This window comes from Rhinatrema bivittatum, chromosome 18 (assembly GCF_901001135.1).
Source record: "Rhinatrema bivittatum chromosome 18, aRhiBiv1.1, whole genome shotgun sequence".
Lineage (NCBI taxonomy): Eukaryota > Metazoa > Chordata > Amphibia > Gymnophiona > Rhinatrematidae > Rhinatrema > Rhinatrema bivittatum.
In genome coordinates, this window is record NC_042632.1 from 49,020,572 (window position 1) to 49,038,703 (window position 18,132).

The 18,132-nt window shown below is 41.5% G+C and overlaps 1 protein-coding gene across 3 annotated transcripts in view; it reads left to right on the forward strand.

Annotated features, from left to right (window-relative positions):
• The window catches only part of FSTL4 (follistatin like 4), a 635,712-nt gene that overhangs the window by 549,393 nt on the left and 68,187 nt on the right, over positions 1–18,132 (forward strand). For all 3 annotated transcript variants that reach the window (XM_029583824.1, XM_029583825.1, XM_029583826.1), the window contains one exon: positions 5,811–5,977. In XM_029583824.1, coding sequence (XP_029439684.1) covers positions 5,811–5,977 — 167 coding nt within the window. The remainder of the gene's footprint in view (positions 1–5,810; positions 5,978–18,132) is intronic.

Consider the following 18,132-nt stretch of genomic DNA (forward strand, 5'->3'; position numbering starts at 1 on the left):
GATGGTATGATAGGTTGCAATGCCAATGGCATAATGTCCAGTGGGCTTAACCTCTCAATTGCCACTCCATGAAAACAAAGTTTTAATTTCTGGATTTGTCCTTCTTCCTTATGATATCGCATGTCGTCCATTGTCCAGTGATAGCACGAGCAAGGAGAGCATACACCAATCTTTGTATGCTATTTCCACTCAAAGTTTACTGCAAGGGCAAAAAAGTGATTTCTGCTGTAAATCTGATTTGGGACAGCCATGTCCGTACCAAGCAGTAAATTTGTTCAATATGTAGAAGGGGGAAGTGGTTTTATAACAGCCTGCATTAAAGTCTGCATCGGTTTGCCTTGAAAATCCTGAGGGCATTGGCCACGTAAGTGCACAAATTACCTTGCATATAGTTTACCCCTGCTCCAAAAGAAGTGTACACATGTTGCAGCTCCATTCCCCCTCCACCCCGGAAATGCCTCGCCTCAATGCGCATAAAAGTACCCCCGAAACAGGGTTAGGTGAGAACTTTTACATGCCATCAGCCCACATCTATTTTAGAACACACAAAACCTGGTTTTATATGCATCAATGGTTTTAATTATGGCCCCATAATATGTAGAAACTTGCCAGTGAACTAAATGTTTTCTTGCACATCTGACCCATATAGCAGAAGATAGAAGATTTGACTGGAAGGGACATCTCTGTGGTGGTTGCGTATCCTGTCCTCTTTCTAACCATTTCTAGGCATTGCAATTTAGGGAATCGTGCTCTCACCTTGGTGCCTGTGACCTTTTCTTGGCAGAGTACTGCAGAGGTTTACCATTGCCTTCTGTAGCCTACATTGCCAGATTTTTCCTGGTGGCCCTCCCTCCAGGCACTACCCAGATATGACCCTTGGATAGCTTCCAACATCTAACAAGTTTTACATTTTCCCAGGCCTGTTGTTGTGACCTGTGGTCCTCAGGCCACCCCCACGGACCGCCGCTCTTACCTCCAGCCTGGCCTGAGTCACACATGCCGCCGCCGATTTTCCCCAAGCTGGTCGTCGTCCTCTGATGCGGCAAGACACCATTGAGGACATTTAAAGGCACCACGGCAGGAAAAGCCCGTGGCCCCTGAAGATGCTGTCACAAGCCTTGGACCATATAAGGCCCTGTTTCCCTGCAATCCACGCCTTGGCAACAGGTCACTACAGCCTGGGTAGAGTGAGATGCTCCAACTTGTCTTCAGTTACTGGTCTTCTCTGTGTTTTTAGGTCTTAGTTTTCTTTATATCTTCAGTTCCTGGTCTTCGTCTTGGTCCTTGGTTCCTGTGGTCTTTGTCTTATCCATCAGCTCCTGTGGTCAGTCTTGTTCTTCAGTTCTTCTGTATGCCTTGCCTCCTGTGTTATCCTTCCCGCCTTTCCTTGGATAGATACCCGGTATTGACCCCGGCTTGCTTATTGGACATCTCTTTCACACTGCCTGCCACCAACCACTGCCTGACTACTGGACCTCGTTTGGACACCACCTGCCTTGACCCACATCTACCTTCATCTTCTCCTGCACACCTGCCATCACCCATGGGTCTTCTCTTTGTCAGCAGAAGCCCCTACCTAAGACCTGCTGGCCCCGGCACCCAAGGGCTCAACCTAAGGAGAACATATAGGCGAAGCTCCAATTGCGCCTCTGCCTTGTCCGCCAGCCGACACAAGGGACCTGCAGTTCTCTTCCATACAATTTATGCCAACTCCACCTCAGTTCGAAGGTCCACGTCTGTAACACTAGTGCTGCTGGAGTACAGGTTTGTGGCAGAAAGAACTAGACTCATTATTTGGGTTTCAAGCCAAAACAATCTCTCTTCTTGATAAGACATTTATAACTAGCCTAAAGAGCATAGTTAACTGCATATTAACTATTTATCCAGCCTGTTTCACTATCTGACCTGTTCGACTCATCCCACTTACTTCCTACCCAAGCACCTCACCCTCTAACTCCATCCTAATTGTATCTGCACATGTTATACCAACTAACCACAACTTATCATGAATGTATAAACTGATTTGATGACTATAAACTGTGATTTACTATCTGTACTGATGGCGAAACAGAATGATGGTATACAAAACATGACAAATAAAATAAATAATAATAGTACCCATTTGGAGGGGGGGGGACAGGAGGCTGGCATTTTTTGGATTCAGAACCTGTGAGCCAAGAAATATCCTATATCTAGAAGTTTGCCTTACTGTAATCAATGCTGATGTACTTTTTGGTTTCCTAAACAAACTTTCATATCTTTAAGCAACAAGCATGTTCCTTGACATCCATGGGTTGTCTACTGTTTCTTTCTGATTCATGCAGATGTTTAAAATTTATAATTCATTGGTGTATTTGAAAAGCAAATTATCGATTTTAGCTTTGGAAATAGTGAAGGCATGAAATAAAGACATCAACTGTTTTTACAGTTTCCTTCCCCATGATCAGTTATCAGATTTTCAAAGTATGTTCTTACTCGTGTGAATGTATCCAAATAACGATTTTAAACATTTATTTTTCCTGAAAAATGATCATCCAGAAAGATAATGTACATTTTTATATAGAGACATGTTCATTGGCCCGACCTTTGCATTATTTTAAAATTGTAGAGTATTACTGCTACATTAAATTGAGTGTTCATATTTAAGAGCTACAATCAAGTTTTATTTTATAAGGTTCTATGTATCCCAAATATTAAGGAGACATGCTTCTCAGATTGGCAAGTCTACAGTCTTTGCCAACAAAGACCATCAGGACTAGAAACTAAACAATTTTTTTAAGAATAAAGATCCGTGTATAGTGCAATGTAATTAAACTCCTGGGAAAGGTATGAATCCAGGAACTTGAATTGATCACTTTGTTGGCAGAACCGAATTATATGAGGTCTGTGAGGCTGAATAGACTTTAAATGTACTTAGATAACCACATACAGATAACCTTAAGACAGAGCACTGAGCTCAATGAAGCTCTGGGTCTTGTTTGAATGCGACTCTTTAACCTACACAATTTAAACCGGCTCACTGACTCTGACATCGTATGGCATCCAACATGCAGCAACCCGAATCTCTCCTCAAAAGCACTATGCTAAAACCAGCTTTCTGAACAGAAATACTAACCCCAGCATTACTCCAGAGAAGCTACTATGCAAACAGAAACAGCTCCGGAATAAAGGTGTTAGAATTATAGGCGAGAAATTGGGACACAGGATCGTGGAACATGCTTTCCTGAGCCGTGGGATCAGAATGCTAGAGGTGAGGCACTGGTTTCATGGGTACAACTTTAGCCTTATCGACTTGATGAGACCGAATAGCATGGTTGTGCTGGTTTTAAGTATGAACATGTGGCTATTAAAAAATAATAGTGTGCTCGGCTCAAAGGCAGGGGATGTACTGCTAAATAATGAAGAGATAGGGTTAGATTTTAGCGGTGGCAGCAGCATTCATGAAAGAGAAACCAGATGACTCATCTTCATCATCTTTAAAACATTCAGTCAAGAAGCAGAACTGACACCTGTCTCGTCTGGTTCCCTGTAATGATGCACTGGTTGCTTTGCAAAAAATATTTTTGACACCAAGGACCTTGCTTACGGTTAAGTCCAGTGACTGCTATATTTTGTACAACTTGTAGGTGAGACCTTTTTACTGGACTAACTTAAAACATCTGTGATGAGTTTTCGTGAGGCAGGCTTCCTTCATCAGGTCCCTAGATACTCTCTGCTAGCTTTCTACAACCTTGAGACAGAAAAAGAGAAATAATTTATATATATATATATATATATATAAATTATTTCTTTTCTGTGTGTATATATATATATATATATATATATATATATATATACACACAGAAGGGGGGGTGGTGGAAAAATTGGCATGTTAATCCTACAAATGGAAAGAGGTCTTTTGAGAATTAAAACATGCTGGCCACGATGTTTCATTTTGAAAATCAGCTAATGCAGATGGATCTGTCGCCCTGTCCATTGCATTTTTGAAAACTGCGTTGAAGAAAGTACCTGGATCAACACGCGTGCCTGTTCGGCTTATGTTAGCCTCACTGAGAGAGGGCAGCTTACAGGCAGGTTAGGGAATAACTTTCAAAAGTACCTGTAAAGAGGCAAGGTCGGCAGACTGTTACTCGTGGGCATAGTACCTGTTCTCCTGTTCTCAAAGGCAAAACTGCGAGCAGACTTTCCTTTCGAAAATTGTTACCTCCAGCACTCTTCTCCCCCCCACCCCCCCCGGAAAAAAAATACCAGCAGAGATTTGCACCTGTTTTTTTTCTGAGGCTAATTGCCCTCTTATTGCCCTGTTGGGCAGACACTGGCGGGGCACTGGGCCCTTTGTTATAATCATTGTCCTTTGGAACCGGGTGAAACAGAAGGAGCCGGCACCTGTCACAAGGAATTCATCCGGGCTCGTATTGTGTTTGTTACCATGTAATATATATAAGATTGCTATTATTTATTGCTGTTATTCTAATGTTATTTGTTATTTATTCAATTTTCTCCAAGTTCATTTTCCTGTTCTATGTAAGACACACATGTTAAGTCACTCCAATGTTTTATGTAAACCGAAGTGATTAGCAACATTGTTGCTTGAACTTCGGTATATAAAAAATGTTAAATAAATAAATAAATGTAATATTTCCTAATTAAAACCCCATTGTACACAATGAGGGTGGTTTTGATTTGCCGTATTATACCTGCGCACATCGTTTCCCCTTGGAAAATTAGCAAGGGCGCACACTAAAGGTCCACCTCGCTACTTGTGCGGGTGGTAGAGAGGAGGCAGAATTACTGCCTGAACCTTTGAAAATACCAAGTTTGCATGCTGTTTTACTCCCCCTGCTTAAACATTTAACATGCCCAGAGGAGGACAATTTCCAACTAAGCCATTTTTTCCTGGCTAGATTGCTATTTACCCATGTAAAATGGCTTTGAAAGTTGTCCCCTGTATTATCCCATAATACACATAGTTCATTGTGTCTCATACCAATGTACGAATACTGCAGGACACAGTTATTTTTCTGTGTTTTCTCAACTGTTTTTTTTAATTTGTTTGTGCATTTTCTAGTAATATTACATTTTGTTATACATTTATATTGTCCTCGAACAGTAGCAGTACAATATATATATAATCTTAGTGTGGCAAACAGGCCAGCAGCAGCACCTTTTCATATTCTGCTACAGTTACAATGCTGCACCCTATTTTTAGCAGGGCTTGTCTTAGTGTCTTTCCAGTCATTTATTTTTGTATCATTCCCATGTCATATGTTTTTCTTCTTCCTTTCATTGCACAAGCATAGTACAATCAAGAGTATGCAATCTAAAAGCTGTGCAACAAAACCATAGGTCCATAAAGACAAGAAATTGATAGCCCATAGGTCATCTTAGACAGGTTCAACTCTAGTAATAATGATAATGTAGCATTGGTTGATGCTAATGATACTGTAATATCTTTCCTTGAGGAACTGCTGTTACTTAGGACATTCCTGTTACAATATATTGTCTGGTGAAGTTTCTTTTTTTTGACAATTAAATACTGAATTTCTATCACAAAATAATTTAGCCCTTTAAACCGAAAGTTAAAGAATAACTTAACAGAAATATTGCACTAAAGTTCTGGAGGGAAGGCTTTCAGGAATGGTTTCTGACCTTGAACAAGTTCGTTGAATCTTGTGTCCAAAAATGTGATGTCTTCAGGACAGGGGCCTTATAACTCTTAAGTGCAAAGACTAGACTGGCAAAATTTGTGAGTAAATACACAGTAGAGCTCCATTAATTACTTAACATTGTTGTTACTTTGTTTTTTACAGAAGTTGTCCAGCTAACCTTACCCCAGGAGCATAACGTCACAACAATCACAGTAACTGTTGGGCTGAGCGCCGTTCTGACATGTGCCATCCACGGCTTTCTGAGGCCTCCTATCATCTGGAAACGCAACGGAGTTGCACTCAACTTTTTAGACTTGGAAGATATAAACGTAAGTCTCTTTCCGTGAACTAATATATCGAGAGCGTCCTGCTTGAGTAGTAACTGACTCATTATAGTTCCCTCGGTTGGCCTTATAATATTTCACCGTCTTAGTTGAGTTACTCTCTGGTCTTCCTGCCATCTTGCCCAGACCTGTGAGCATCATTGTGTCTCAAGGATCCTGTGCTCATTTTTTTTTTAGGACCCATCATCATCTCATATGGTCCCATCTGAAGAACTGGAAAATGTTCAGCGGGCTCAATCGATAGCATATTCTAAATGAAAACCATGCCCATAGATCACTTCTAAGAATACAGTACATGGTTTTCAAATATTTCCCTTGATAGAGAATGCTCCTGGTTTCCTTAACTCAGATGAATGCTTCAAGGCTATTTCCTTGCAAGGACAAAGTTGCTAAAGTCTACTTTTCAAAACGTTCTAGCTTTTATGACCATGCAGCTCTTTTATGTTATTCCATAGGAACTGAGAAACAGATTGTAATCTGCATAGGGAAATGAAGAGACTTTAATGAAAACAACCAGAACAGCAAAACTAATGAGAGCAAAGTCTACCTGGCCAGATTTCTTAGAATAATCCTTTAATATTTTAATTAAAATGACCCCCTATCATTTATGGACTATGGAACAGTCTGGCATCCTTCCAAGATACTGTGTACAAGACTAGAGCCTGCACGGGCATGAAAGACAGGAAGGAAGCACAGTTAAATTGTTGAAGCCTGTTATAAAGGGCAGCAATACGTTTGCATTCACAGTCCTAAATCTGCAAATAAAAACCCGGTGAGCTGATCCCTTCATAATTCTGGCAGTGGCTGCCCTTGATGGGTCCTAACCACTAAATTTCATGACAAATCAATTTTTTAGGTCAGTGCGCGCAGTAAGATGTAGCAAGGAAATCCGTACACTGAAGGCAACGTTACTTTGGCCTGGATTGCCAATAAGGCAAAGATAATGCTTCATTATGCCAGGTGTGCAGACACCACAGGTAACCTGATATCTGCACACCCGGAGGAGGAGGGGAGGAAAGGTCCCTGGCATGCACTGCTGCTGTTTTTGGTGATGTGTTCTACCGTATTCCACCCAGGGTCAACAGATGATGGCTGGGAAAGTGCAGCCTTTTGAGGCATCCTGGCCTGGGTTGACATCTTTAGGCCAGGCCTCAGATGGTGGGCTCTGGGTCATGGATCCACTTCTCCTCCTCCCCTTGATATGCATGCCAGGAATTAAGGGGTTATCCCCTTGAACATTTTAAATTTGGAAGAGTGGGGAACGAGCAGGGTGATGCGGAGTCCTATAACAAACCCAGCCTGCTTTCTTCCTCTTGCCGATGCTGCTAGACAGCCCAATCCTGCCCACTCTCCCTTCCTTTATCAAGAAACTATAAATATTAATAGATGAGTTTGATTGTTTAGTCAGACAGGGTTATTCTCTACACTATACGTTTATTGTAATGCTGATGGTTGTTGCAGTTCTGTGAGCAATTATCACAGCTTTTTGGGTGTGGGACTTAACTGAGCATGGGACAGGCTTTTTAGTTTGGGGCTAGGGCCAGTGATACCTGCACTCTTATTTCACAGGCACAGCCAGGCTCTGTCGGTCACCTGGATCAGCTTGGCCCCAGTTTGGCAGCAAAGGGTAGCCCCTGGCAGGGCATGGAAGACTGTGGCAGCCTTGCTTGCACGCAATGAGTTTCCTGGTATCTCCCAGTATTAGTACTCCCTCTCCGAAGGACGGCGATCTTGTTTGCTCGCAGCAGGTCAAATGGTTCTGGGATGTGTCCCTGATGGGTCCTTGGAAGCTCCTTCTCTTAACTCCCCCCTTTACCATTTACATCATCAAGTGTATAACTCGGACACTTAGGTTAAGTATTGCTAGATAGTTCTGTTGGTAAAGCTGCAGTCACATTTATTCCATTCAAGCTCTGGGTCTCTGGAGCATTCTTGTGTAAGCTTATTCAGAGAAGGGGTGCTTCCCCATCTGACTCCTGCTGGTTCGATCACGACTGGTTACACAATGGTTTGTTTTTATCCTCAAAATATTTACTTTCATTTATAAGTCCATTGCTTCCAATTTGGCTGTACTCTGTAGCCTTCTTTACTTTAAAATTTTCTCTAGTGAGTCCTGGCATGGAATTAAAATCATTAACAGGTTATAAAAGTTCTGCCTCTATTACTATCTACATGGAATACTTTTTTTTTTTTTTTTTTTTGCAAACCATCAAAGTGCAGACACTTAATAGTTAAACATGAATAATACTTCTATTTAATCTGCTGGAAAAAAAAAGTTTGCAGCAACATAGTCTTCATGCTGACAGAAATAATGTTAAGACCCACAGGACATGATGTAGCACATACTGCGTTTGTCATAGAAAAATTTCATGACCAGTGGAGGTTTTCAAATAATATTTCATTTCTCTGATGACTTTAACGACTTTCAGAAACAACTTGCATTTTCTGCCTGCTGGGAATATTTTTACCAAGTCTGTAGAGTGGGTAGGAACTCCCATCACTCAGTAGGCCACTCAAAAGCATTGCCAAAAAGTAGAAGGCAGTGTGTTGCTAATATACTCAGTCAGTTAATTAAATTACTTCAATTTTCAATCTTTTTCTGTGCCTCAAGCAGAAGCGCAATTGCAATTCTACTTTTCACAATAAGGTTAGCAATTTAGTTAATTGTAAGTGCAACAGGAGGTTAATTGAAGCTTTTTAACTTGAAGAAAACCCAATCTGCTTTTTGGCAGAGTTGCCTTCACCTGCAGTCTTGCTCTCCATCACTTAAAAAACGTGAAGCGGAGGATTTCACATCCCAATAAAATGAGCTATTTTCCATGCATGCAAAGAATTACAAGGAAAGCTGCAGTGGAGAGACAAAGCTATAAAATGTTTTAGTCTAAACATGGCAAAATGTTAAGGTGCTATTTACATAACCCCAAATGACTAGTGAAAAGCGGATTTAAAGGCAGTGGTCAAAAAAGCAAATAGAGTATTAGGAATGATCCAAAAAGTAGAAAATATCATATTGCCTCTTGATCCATGGTGCGCCACACCGTGAGTACGGTGTGCAGTTCTGGTGGCCCCATCTCAACAAAGACATAGCAGAGCTAGAAAAGGGGCAGAGGAGGGCAACAAAAAATGATAAAGGGGATGGAACGGCTCTCTTACGACGAGTGGCTGCACAGGCTGGGGCTCTTCAGCTTGGAAAAGAAACTCTGAGGGAGAATTAATAGAAGTCTATAAAATCATGAGTGGGGTGGAACGAGTAAATAAAGCACTGTTATTTACCCTTTCAAATAATACTAAAGCAAGGGGACGCTCCATGAAACAGATTATAGAAAGTACTTTTTCACTTGGCGCACTGTCATGCCGTGGAATCTGTGGCAGAGGATGTGGTGAAAGAGATGAGCACAGCAGGGTTTTAAAGTGCTTTGGACAAGTTCCTGGAGGAAAAGTCCATAGCACACAATATTAGCCAGCTAACGACCGAAAGCTATTGCTAGCCCTAGAAGCAACACAAAATAGATCTACTTTATAGGGATCTTGATTAGGCATGAGAAATCCCTTGTCCCTCCGCAGCCGCTATTCCAAATGATGCTGACAGATCAAGGCTGGTAAATATATACAAGAAGGCATAAATGATGTGTCTCAATATATTCAAATAAACATGTTAGTGGTGTGCTTTCTTTTCCCTACGTATTTGTAATCTGCAATGTATAGGGCCATATTCATTGTATTCGTGGGGAAGCGAAACGTATCGCGATTCCCCACGAATACAACAAATCTTTGCCGAATTATTCAGCCATCTAAAGGAGTCAATTTAAACAAACCCCCCACCCTCCTGACCCCCCCAAGACTTACCAAAAAAATGTATATTCCACCTTTCATTAGGCTTCAGAGTGGATCACATTCAGGCATTGCAGTTATTTAAAAAATGAACTGAAATGAAACAGGAAATTTTGTTTCAGACAAATGCACTTCCCTAGTTTTCTGTCCCTCCATATCTAATGCAGAATGGTCGTTTGGCACTGATAGTCTTATTACCAATGCAGTTCTGGTGTTTTTCTCCATTACCATTCTGTCTGGTGTTTTAACATCTCCAAGTGTAAGAGTAAGCCTCATGGTTAGAGCAACATCCTAAAATGCAGGGAAGCCAGAGTTCAAATCTTGTGACCTTGGGCAAGCCTCTTTACCCTCTTTTACCATAGCTACAAACTTAGGGGTATATTTGCAAAACGTACGTGTGCACGTCCATGTTGGCATGTGCAAGGGGGGTGGGTATAATTTAACAAAATTGGGTAATTGTCAGGTTCTTGTGGTCTGGTTTGGCCACTGTTGGAAACAGGATGCTGGGCTTGATGGACCCTTGGTCTGACCCAGCGTGGCATTTTCTTATGTTCTTAAAATCACGCGGCAACGCATCAGGGCCTTCCCCAGTTCCCAATTAAGGAGCGGACTGGGAGGGAACTTCCCAACCTCCTACCCTAACCTCCCTTCCCCTTCCCCTTCCCCTATCCTACCCTCCCCCTATCCTAATCCTAACTACCCCTATTTGTTTTACATTAACTTTTGCTCCTGCAAAGGTAAAGCCCCGGCACTTACGTACGTGGCCGGGGCCCGTTTGAAAATGGGCCCGGCGCACGTAAGGCCCGGCCACGCACGTAAACCCCAGGATTTATGAGCGCCGGGATTTTAAAATCTACCCCTTAGTTAATAAGTACCCTGGGAATAGAGAAAAATACCTACATGTAACTCATTTTATTTCTTTTCTCATACGTGATATGATGCTGAATAATTCAAAGAATTCAAAGATAGTAACAATACTAAAAACAACTTCATACCCACAAACATCATAAAAGAGAAAACATAAACAAAATAAACAACAAAATAATAAAAGGTTTTAAAAAACCTTCTGATTAAAAACAATAAAATACAAAATAATATCTCATTACCTAAGTGCATGAAGTCAAAGTTGAAAGCCTGGGGAAGCAACCAGGATTTTTGTCCTTCCTTAAACTGAGTCACCAATGAAAAGCTTGAGCTAAATCAAAATAAATAAGGCTTTTTCTCAGTTAAAATGGTATTGTCCCAGGCATCACAGCTTCTTCATTCTCTGCAATTCTACCTGGATTATGATCCCAATGTTTTTTTTTTCTGGTACCACAATGTTCTAGTTTTTACAGTGGGACATCTATAGTTTGTACTCTGAGAAGCCCAGTCCACACCTTTAACTGTACCTAAAAGAAAAAGTTCTTTGGAGTACACTGTCTATTTCCATGATTCTGTATGATAATGCATCTAACTGTAACTTTAACATACTTAATTCATCCCCTCTCCACCTCATCTATAATGTGCATTTGATTTCACAGTTGCTGGTCCATTTTGGGTGGGTGATGTTAGTGTGGGGGTCATTGCTTCTTTTCCGGATGCGTTATCCAACAGTATGTTTTGCGTTTCTTCCAAAGTCCTATATATGATAAAAAGGACAATTTTTACATGATTTTATCTGGGTAACTAAACAATTCTCTGAGGATAAACACACAAACTCCTGTTTTTTGCCTGCCTTCTGACCATTTATTTAATACAAATACACAATTACCCCCTCTGCCCACATTTTTTTGAGGCAGTGTTTCCCAACCTTTTCACGCCCAAGGTGCATTTATAATAAGAAAAATGTAACCTCCATGAAGCAGGCCAGTGAGGACAGGGGGGGGGAGGACTGAAAAGAAGAGCTAGGGAAGCACTATCCTTCCCTCCCCCCCCCCCTGTCTTTCTTCCAAATTTTAAAACAAAAGGGAGAGGGGTGCGGAAACACTCAAAAACCCATCTTTGATGGGCCAGCTCCCTCTACATAAGAGTGCAGACGTGCATTGTGCGCAAGCAGCTCCGTCAGTTTCCTTGGCTGCCTTCAGTGCTGCTGTATCCCACATTTAGCGTGAGTCACGTCCACTGCTCAGTGCATGCTCTTCCTGGGGGGATAAGGCAGAGGCTGGAAGGATGCAGATGAGGAAGCTGAGGTGCTGGTGTGTGTGACTGTGCAAAGTGGGTCCCCAGCTATCCATGCCCTGAAGCCTGCCCATTAATTGCTCCGGGTCTCATGTTGTGCTAAGAAGAGCTATGCTTGTCTACGCATGTTCTCAGAAAGGAGCTCCTACAAGTTTAAGAGACACCTCTGGTGTCTCTTGTGCTGAGGTATTGAGGGCAGAGCCCAGGTGCTGGTCTACATCAGTTAGTGGTTAGTTCTCCGTGGCACACCTGATCAAATCTGAAGGCATACTGGTTGGGAAACACCCTATAAGGCAAAAGTAGCTGAAGTGATCTCAGTGTAAGGATTAAAAACAGCTTGCATCTTATTTTTTTTAAATAAGCAAATAAAAAGTTATATATTCATTATTTACAATTACAATAGGTGAAAAAGGATTCTACTAACCCAGGACTGAACTATTCATAATCATAGGCAATCTGGGGACAGAGTAATTATTGCATTGACTGTTTACAGCTATTCTAATCTTACTTGTCACATCGTAGGACAAGTTGGTGCCACATGCAAGCTAGAAGGCCATTCATATTTAGCATTTTATGGACCCCAGAAATGCTTTCTTTAAGAGAAAATATTGATTTTTTCATCAGACAAACAGAAAGATGTCAAACTGGCAGGAAAATACTTGTATTTACCTTGAAGTCAATTCCCCAGGTACTTTTGTACAAGGGAGCAATTGACTTAGGGGCATTCCATTTGCCCTTAAATATGGTTACTTAGAATTTAAATTTTATTTTATCTCAGCATCAGTAAGAGGGAAGAAAATTTCCTATAACTCTCAACACTGATTTTGGACAGAAAATCTAGCTCTAATTGTGTCTATATTTTATAGGGATTAGCTCTAATTGTGTCTATATTTTATAGGGATGTACAGGGAAAACTTTTTTTCATTTTACGTTTTGTTTTTTTTTCATGGTTTTGTTCCCATTTATTTTTCTGCCTCCTACCCTGGTCTTTTTTGCTGCTTACCCCCTTTATGGATTTACAGATCAGTGTCAAGAAGCTTAGTTTCACATTGCCAATAATTCTGAACATTGCACATACTTGAAAATATGTTTGCAATCATTGCCAATAATTCTGAACATTGCACATACTTGAAAATATGTTTGCAATCATTGCAAACATTTCGGAAGTTGGTGATTTTGCATTTAAAAGGTTGTTACATCACTTCTACAGGAAACTCAAAACTGAAGTGCCATGGAAGGAGAATCAGGATCTTTTAACTTTTCTCTTTTCATGACTGATTATAATTTGAGCATTTCAGGAATACAGGGGCCACCGTGTGTCACCTTCATCCCTCCCTGTGTTCCACGCCTCCTGCCCACTGCTCTGCTCTGCAAGTCTGAGTGAGACACACACATGCACACACTCTCTTGCCCTCAGTGTATCGGGTGTGTCTGAGAGAGCGTGTGAGTGTCTGTGAGAGAAGGTCTGAGAGAGAGTGTGTGTCAGCGTGTATATGGCAATAAAGTTTCTGCAATCTAAAAATCTGTTTGTGTGACTGAGCGTATGAGTATATGTCTGACACTGGTTAGCAGCATGGTTGTCTCATGATTTGCAACTGGATTAAGAACTGATTGGTTGACCAGAAGAGAAATGTCGGATATGTATCTATCTGTGTGTGTGTATATATGTATATATATATCACACACACACAAACACATGGTACAGTACATGTACATATATCTATAAAATATCTTATAAGGAAATATGCAGACTTGTGGGGGACCCAACCAAATGCATGGATGTAACGGGGCTCTGTTTGCTCACCCTTGGTCTAGATTGTTCTTTACTTCTTAGTTATTTAGGGAAAATGTGAAGTTTATTTTGGAGATATTTGGGGTCAGTTCTGCCATGTTCCAGGGTTGACCTGGTGTGCTTGTGAGACCTGTTGATACATGTGCCACAAGGAAAGTGGACAAGGGAGTAGGATACCCTGTAGGCCGGTTTTGAAAAAAATCCCCCCGGGCTGATATTTTCCTGAAATCCGCCCCTGTATGGCAGGTTTGCTGTACAGGTTCTGAGTGATGTTTTGCAGGGTTTTGTGTTACTTTAAAAAGGGCCTGATAATGCAAGGACCTTGTGTCACTGTTACTGAAGTGACAACTTAATTTAAATGTTTTTCCTATGGTGTGTACTAAAAGTTAAGCCCTGCCCGAGATTCATGATATTATCGCATATTTAGGAAGCAGCTGAAAGCATTTTATTTTCTTCAAGCATTTGATACTGAATTACCTGCCGTCTGAAGTTTCTTCATTTACTGGCAGATTATGTAAGGAGTTTTATTTCAGTGTTTGTACTTTTGTTGCATTTTAGGCTGTTTCAGATTTTATTGCTGAAATCACCCCTGACCTGCATGGCTGGGATTGGCTGGAATATAAACATTTTTACATAAATAATAAATGAACATAAACCTCAGCCAAGAGGCCCCGAGTGTGTGTGTTTTTGTTTATGGTTATTGGATGGGTTGCCAGAAACTTGAGTTTGGCTGTTGTGAGATGCTGCTAGTGCTGTCCGTTTTCCTTTTGCTTTCCTCTGTGGACCTCGTGGCTTATGGCCTTTGGTTACTGAATTTTGTATTTCATGCTTCTTGGAAGTAATAAATTGGCATCTTTGGAACCACCACTAAAGTTGTATCATCCAGGGTTTGGGTTTGAATGAGAGGAAGGAAGGTCAATCCAAGAAAGCCCGGTATCGGAGAGTATTTTTCTAGCCATAGAGGGAGACCCCAGAGGGTTTTGTAGAGGACCCAGAGATATGCCTGGTCCACTACAAAACCTGCTTGGTTTTAGAACCCAGTAACCAGGGATGGCTTTGAAAGTCACCCTCCAAACAGAAAAAAAAAAAGAGAGGACACAAGCATTAGACACATAACTGTACAGAAAATAAAATGGCTGTATTGATGGAGGGCTTCTTCAGTGTGTGAGCACCAATGCCAGTCATCAAAGCTTCCAACCTCTTTGCCACTGTCTCGATCTTTCATTTTTTTTACATCGCTCTGTCCCTCACATCCAGCTGCCAAACGCAGACAGGCAGAGAAAGGATCACAAAGGCAAAATGCAGACTGTTTTAAACAAAAAAGGCTCTTTATTACATGATGGGCGGTTTGAGTCCTAGTTGGGCACTGTTACACTGGTGATGGAATGAAAGGGAAACCGAGAGATCAGGAAGGGAAGCAGCACTGTAGGAGTGAGATGGGCGGATATAAAAGGCGAGCTGGGAAGTATAGCAGCCTAAACTACCCTTAGTAGTGAGTATCATCATTCTTCCATGATCTTCATCCTCGAGCTACTTAAATTCCTAAACTTAGACCAGCTTGGTTTTAGGGATAAAGATGGCAAAACTATTTTTTTGTTTTGTTTTCTATTTTGTTTTATTTGTTTTGTTTCATTTCTGACATTTTAGCATATGCTAAAACTCAGAAGTGAAAAAGAATGCCATTTTGTAATTTTTTTATTATTTTTTTTATGCTGTTTCAGATGAGAACGAAACAAATGTCATTATTTCCCTTTCGTTTTAAAACAGCAGCATATCCCTGCTTGGCTTTACCAGGGGATGCAACGTTCCTTGCAGGCAGCTCCGTCGAAGTCAATGGCATTGCGAGTCTGCAGGACCACTGCACGGCATTCTGTTTTATAACAGGGTTGCCGCTGTGTGTCACGAATTTTAGTGGCACTAACGGTCATCGCTCCAAGAAAAGAGCAGTGATGATTTTTCTGCACATCCTGTACTTGATATGTCACGGAATGCTAGATCTGTATAGAACATTTTGTGAAATTTTCAATTTGCTGCTGATTCATAGGAATTGCAACAATGGGAATAATTCTTCTGTAGGATCCAGCTCTACAATTTTATAGTATTACTGCAAAGTCCAATAGAAATGAAATGTCACCAATCATCCGAGGCAGCTGAGGTTTACAAGAGGACTAGACAGGACCTCTTTGACAATGAAGGTTATTTAAAAAAAAAAAAAAAAAAAGTGGCTATGCACCTGTTTTCCTTTTTCTTTCCTTGCCCAATGCATCTATTTTTATTCTATTTACCTGTTCCTCCAAAACCAAACATGAAATATTTTAAGTAAAAACTCTGGAAGGAGATCCTAACTACCAACTAGACTGAAAACAAAGCCTACGTATATTTTTTTCATAAATCAGGGCTATTTTTAGATGGAGCAGTAACCGTGGTTAGGAAAGTCTGAAAGCATATTATTACCCAATAATAGAGATGTGCATTCGTTTTAAACGAATTAGTCAATTGCAACAAAATGATAAATGAAGGGAATTCCCCCCCCCCCCCCCCCCGAAAATTGGTAGGCAGAGCACAGCCTGGGAACCATAAAAGCAGCAGCTTGCATAGCTTGCAGTCAATGGCTATGCACTAGACTGGGGGGAGGGTTGCAGAGAAGTGGAGGCAAGCTACAGGCACAGGAAGGGGGGGGGGGGGTAAGTAAGCCAGGAGGAAGTGCCTAGGCAGTGTTGGGGAGGTGACTGTACTGAGCTCTGAGAGACGCAGTTGGCTGTGGCACCAGCGAGACTCCTAGAGAATGGTTTCGGGAAAGGGAGGGGGTTGCAGCAGAATAGAATGGGGAAGGGTCGGCAGCAAGAAAGAACTTTACATCGTGATGCAGCAGTGCTGTACTGGGGGGAGGGGCGCTCACTGTGTAAGCAGTGCTAAAGTAGTATTGTCAGAGTGCATGTGTGTGTCTGTGTCAGAGAAAGTGAGAGAGATACACGCGTTGTGAGAGAGATTGTGTGTGGTGGGCGGGGGGTAGTATCTTTCTCTCTGACACAGACATACACACACACACTCTGTCAGTGTGTGGGTGTGTGTTTGTGTCTGAGAAAGAGTGTGTGTCTTTGTGGGTGTCAGTGAGTGTATGTGCCAATAAAGTTTCTGCAATCTAAAAATCTGTTTGCGACTGAGCGTGTGTGTCTGACCCTGGCTGGCAGTGTCATTACTTGCAACTGGTTCAGGAACTAGACTGAGAATCCAGGATATATCACTATAAGAGAGAAGAGCAAATGTGTAGGGGGCCCAACCATTTTGCATGGATGGAACCAGGGGCTGCAGCTCTGCTCACACCTGGTCTAGAATGTCCTCAACTTTTTAGTTATTTAGGAAAGTTGGTTTATTTTGGAAATGTTTTGACTCAATTCTGCTATGTTCCAGGGTTGACTTGGCGTGCTTTTTGGAACTGTTGACACGTTCTGCAAAGAAAGTGCATGAGGGCGTCAGATACCCCATGGGCCAGTTTTAAAAAAAAAATCCCCAGGGCCGATATTTTCCTGCAATCCACCCCTGTTTCCATGCACAGGTGGTGTGCTTCTTTCAACAGAAAGGAGGCTCTAGAATAAGAAAGTCTTGGGATGAGGTTGAAAGGCAGTAGACTCAAAAGTAATCTGAGAAAATATTTATTTAGGTAGTGGATACCTCTCTCCGTTTTCCTCCATGGGAGGTGGTGAAGACAAAGACAATATCTGAATTCAAGAAAGTATGGGATAAACTCAGGGGGTCTCTGAAGGAATGCTGGGAATTGTAAGTTGGATGGATGGGCAGACTAGATAGTCTTAGGGTCTTTTTCAGCCATCACGCGTCTATACTCTTCAGGGCAGACTTGTAATTAGTTTCATTTATACAATATTTTATGATACAGATTCTGGTTTTCTTAGTTTATTTTGGGGAGGGAGCAATTTTCAAAAGCTTTGGCAGTAAGGCACCTAAATCAGCCTCATCACAAATTAACTAGGGCTGAATGTCTACATTTTAAATCCTAAAATGTGCGTGGCTGTGGGGTGCAGTTAGGGTTGTGGATAGAAAGCAGGTGCCGAACACTGATGTTCAACGTAAGGCACCTAACTTAGGGCTCTAAATTGCAGGCCTAAATTCCACCCAAAAGAAGGCATCTAAGTGAAATGTTGAGCATTGGGGAGGGGGCGGGGGGGGGGGGGGGGTTTCAAAATTGACCTTTTGGTGAATTATTCCAGAACTACAGCAATACAAGAGTTTTTTCATGCAAGTCCCTTAAGCATAATCTGTTTCTGATGTGTCGCCCAATGACATTCAGCTAAGTCCTGGAAGCTCTAAAATGTTCTGGGTTTGGGAGTGGTAGGGGCAC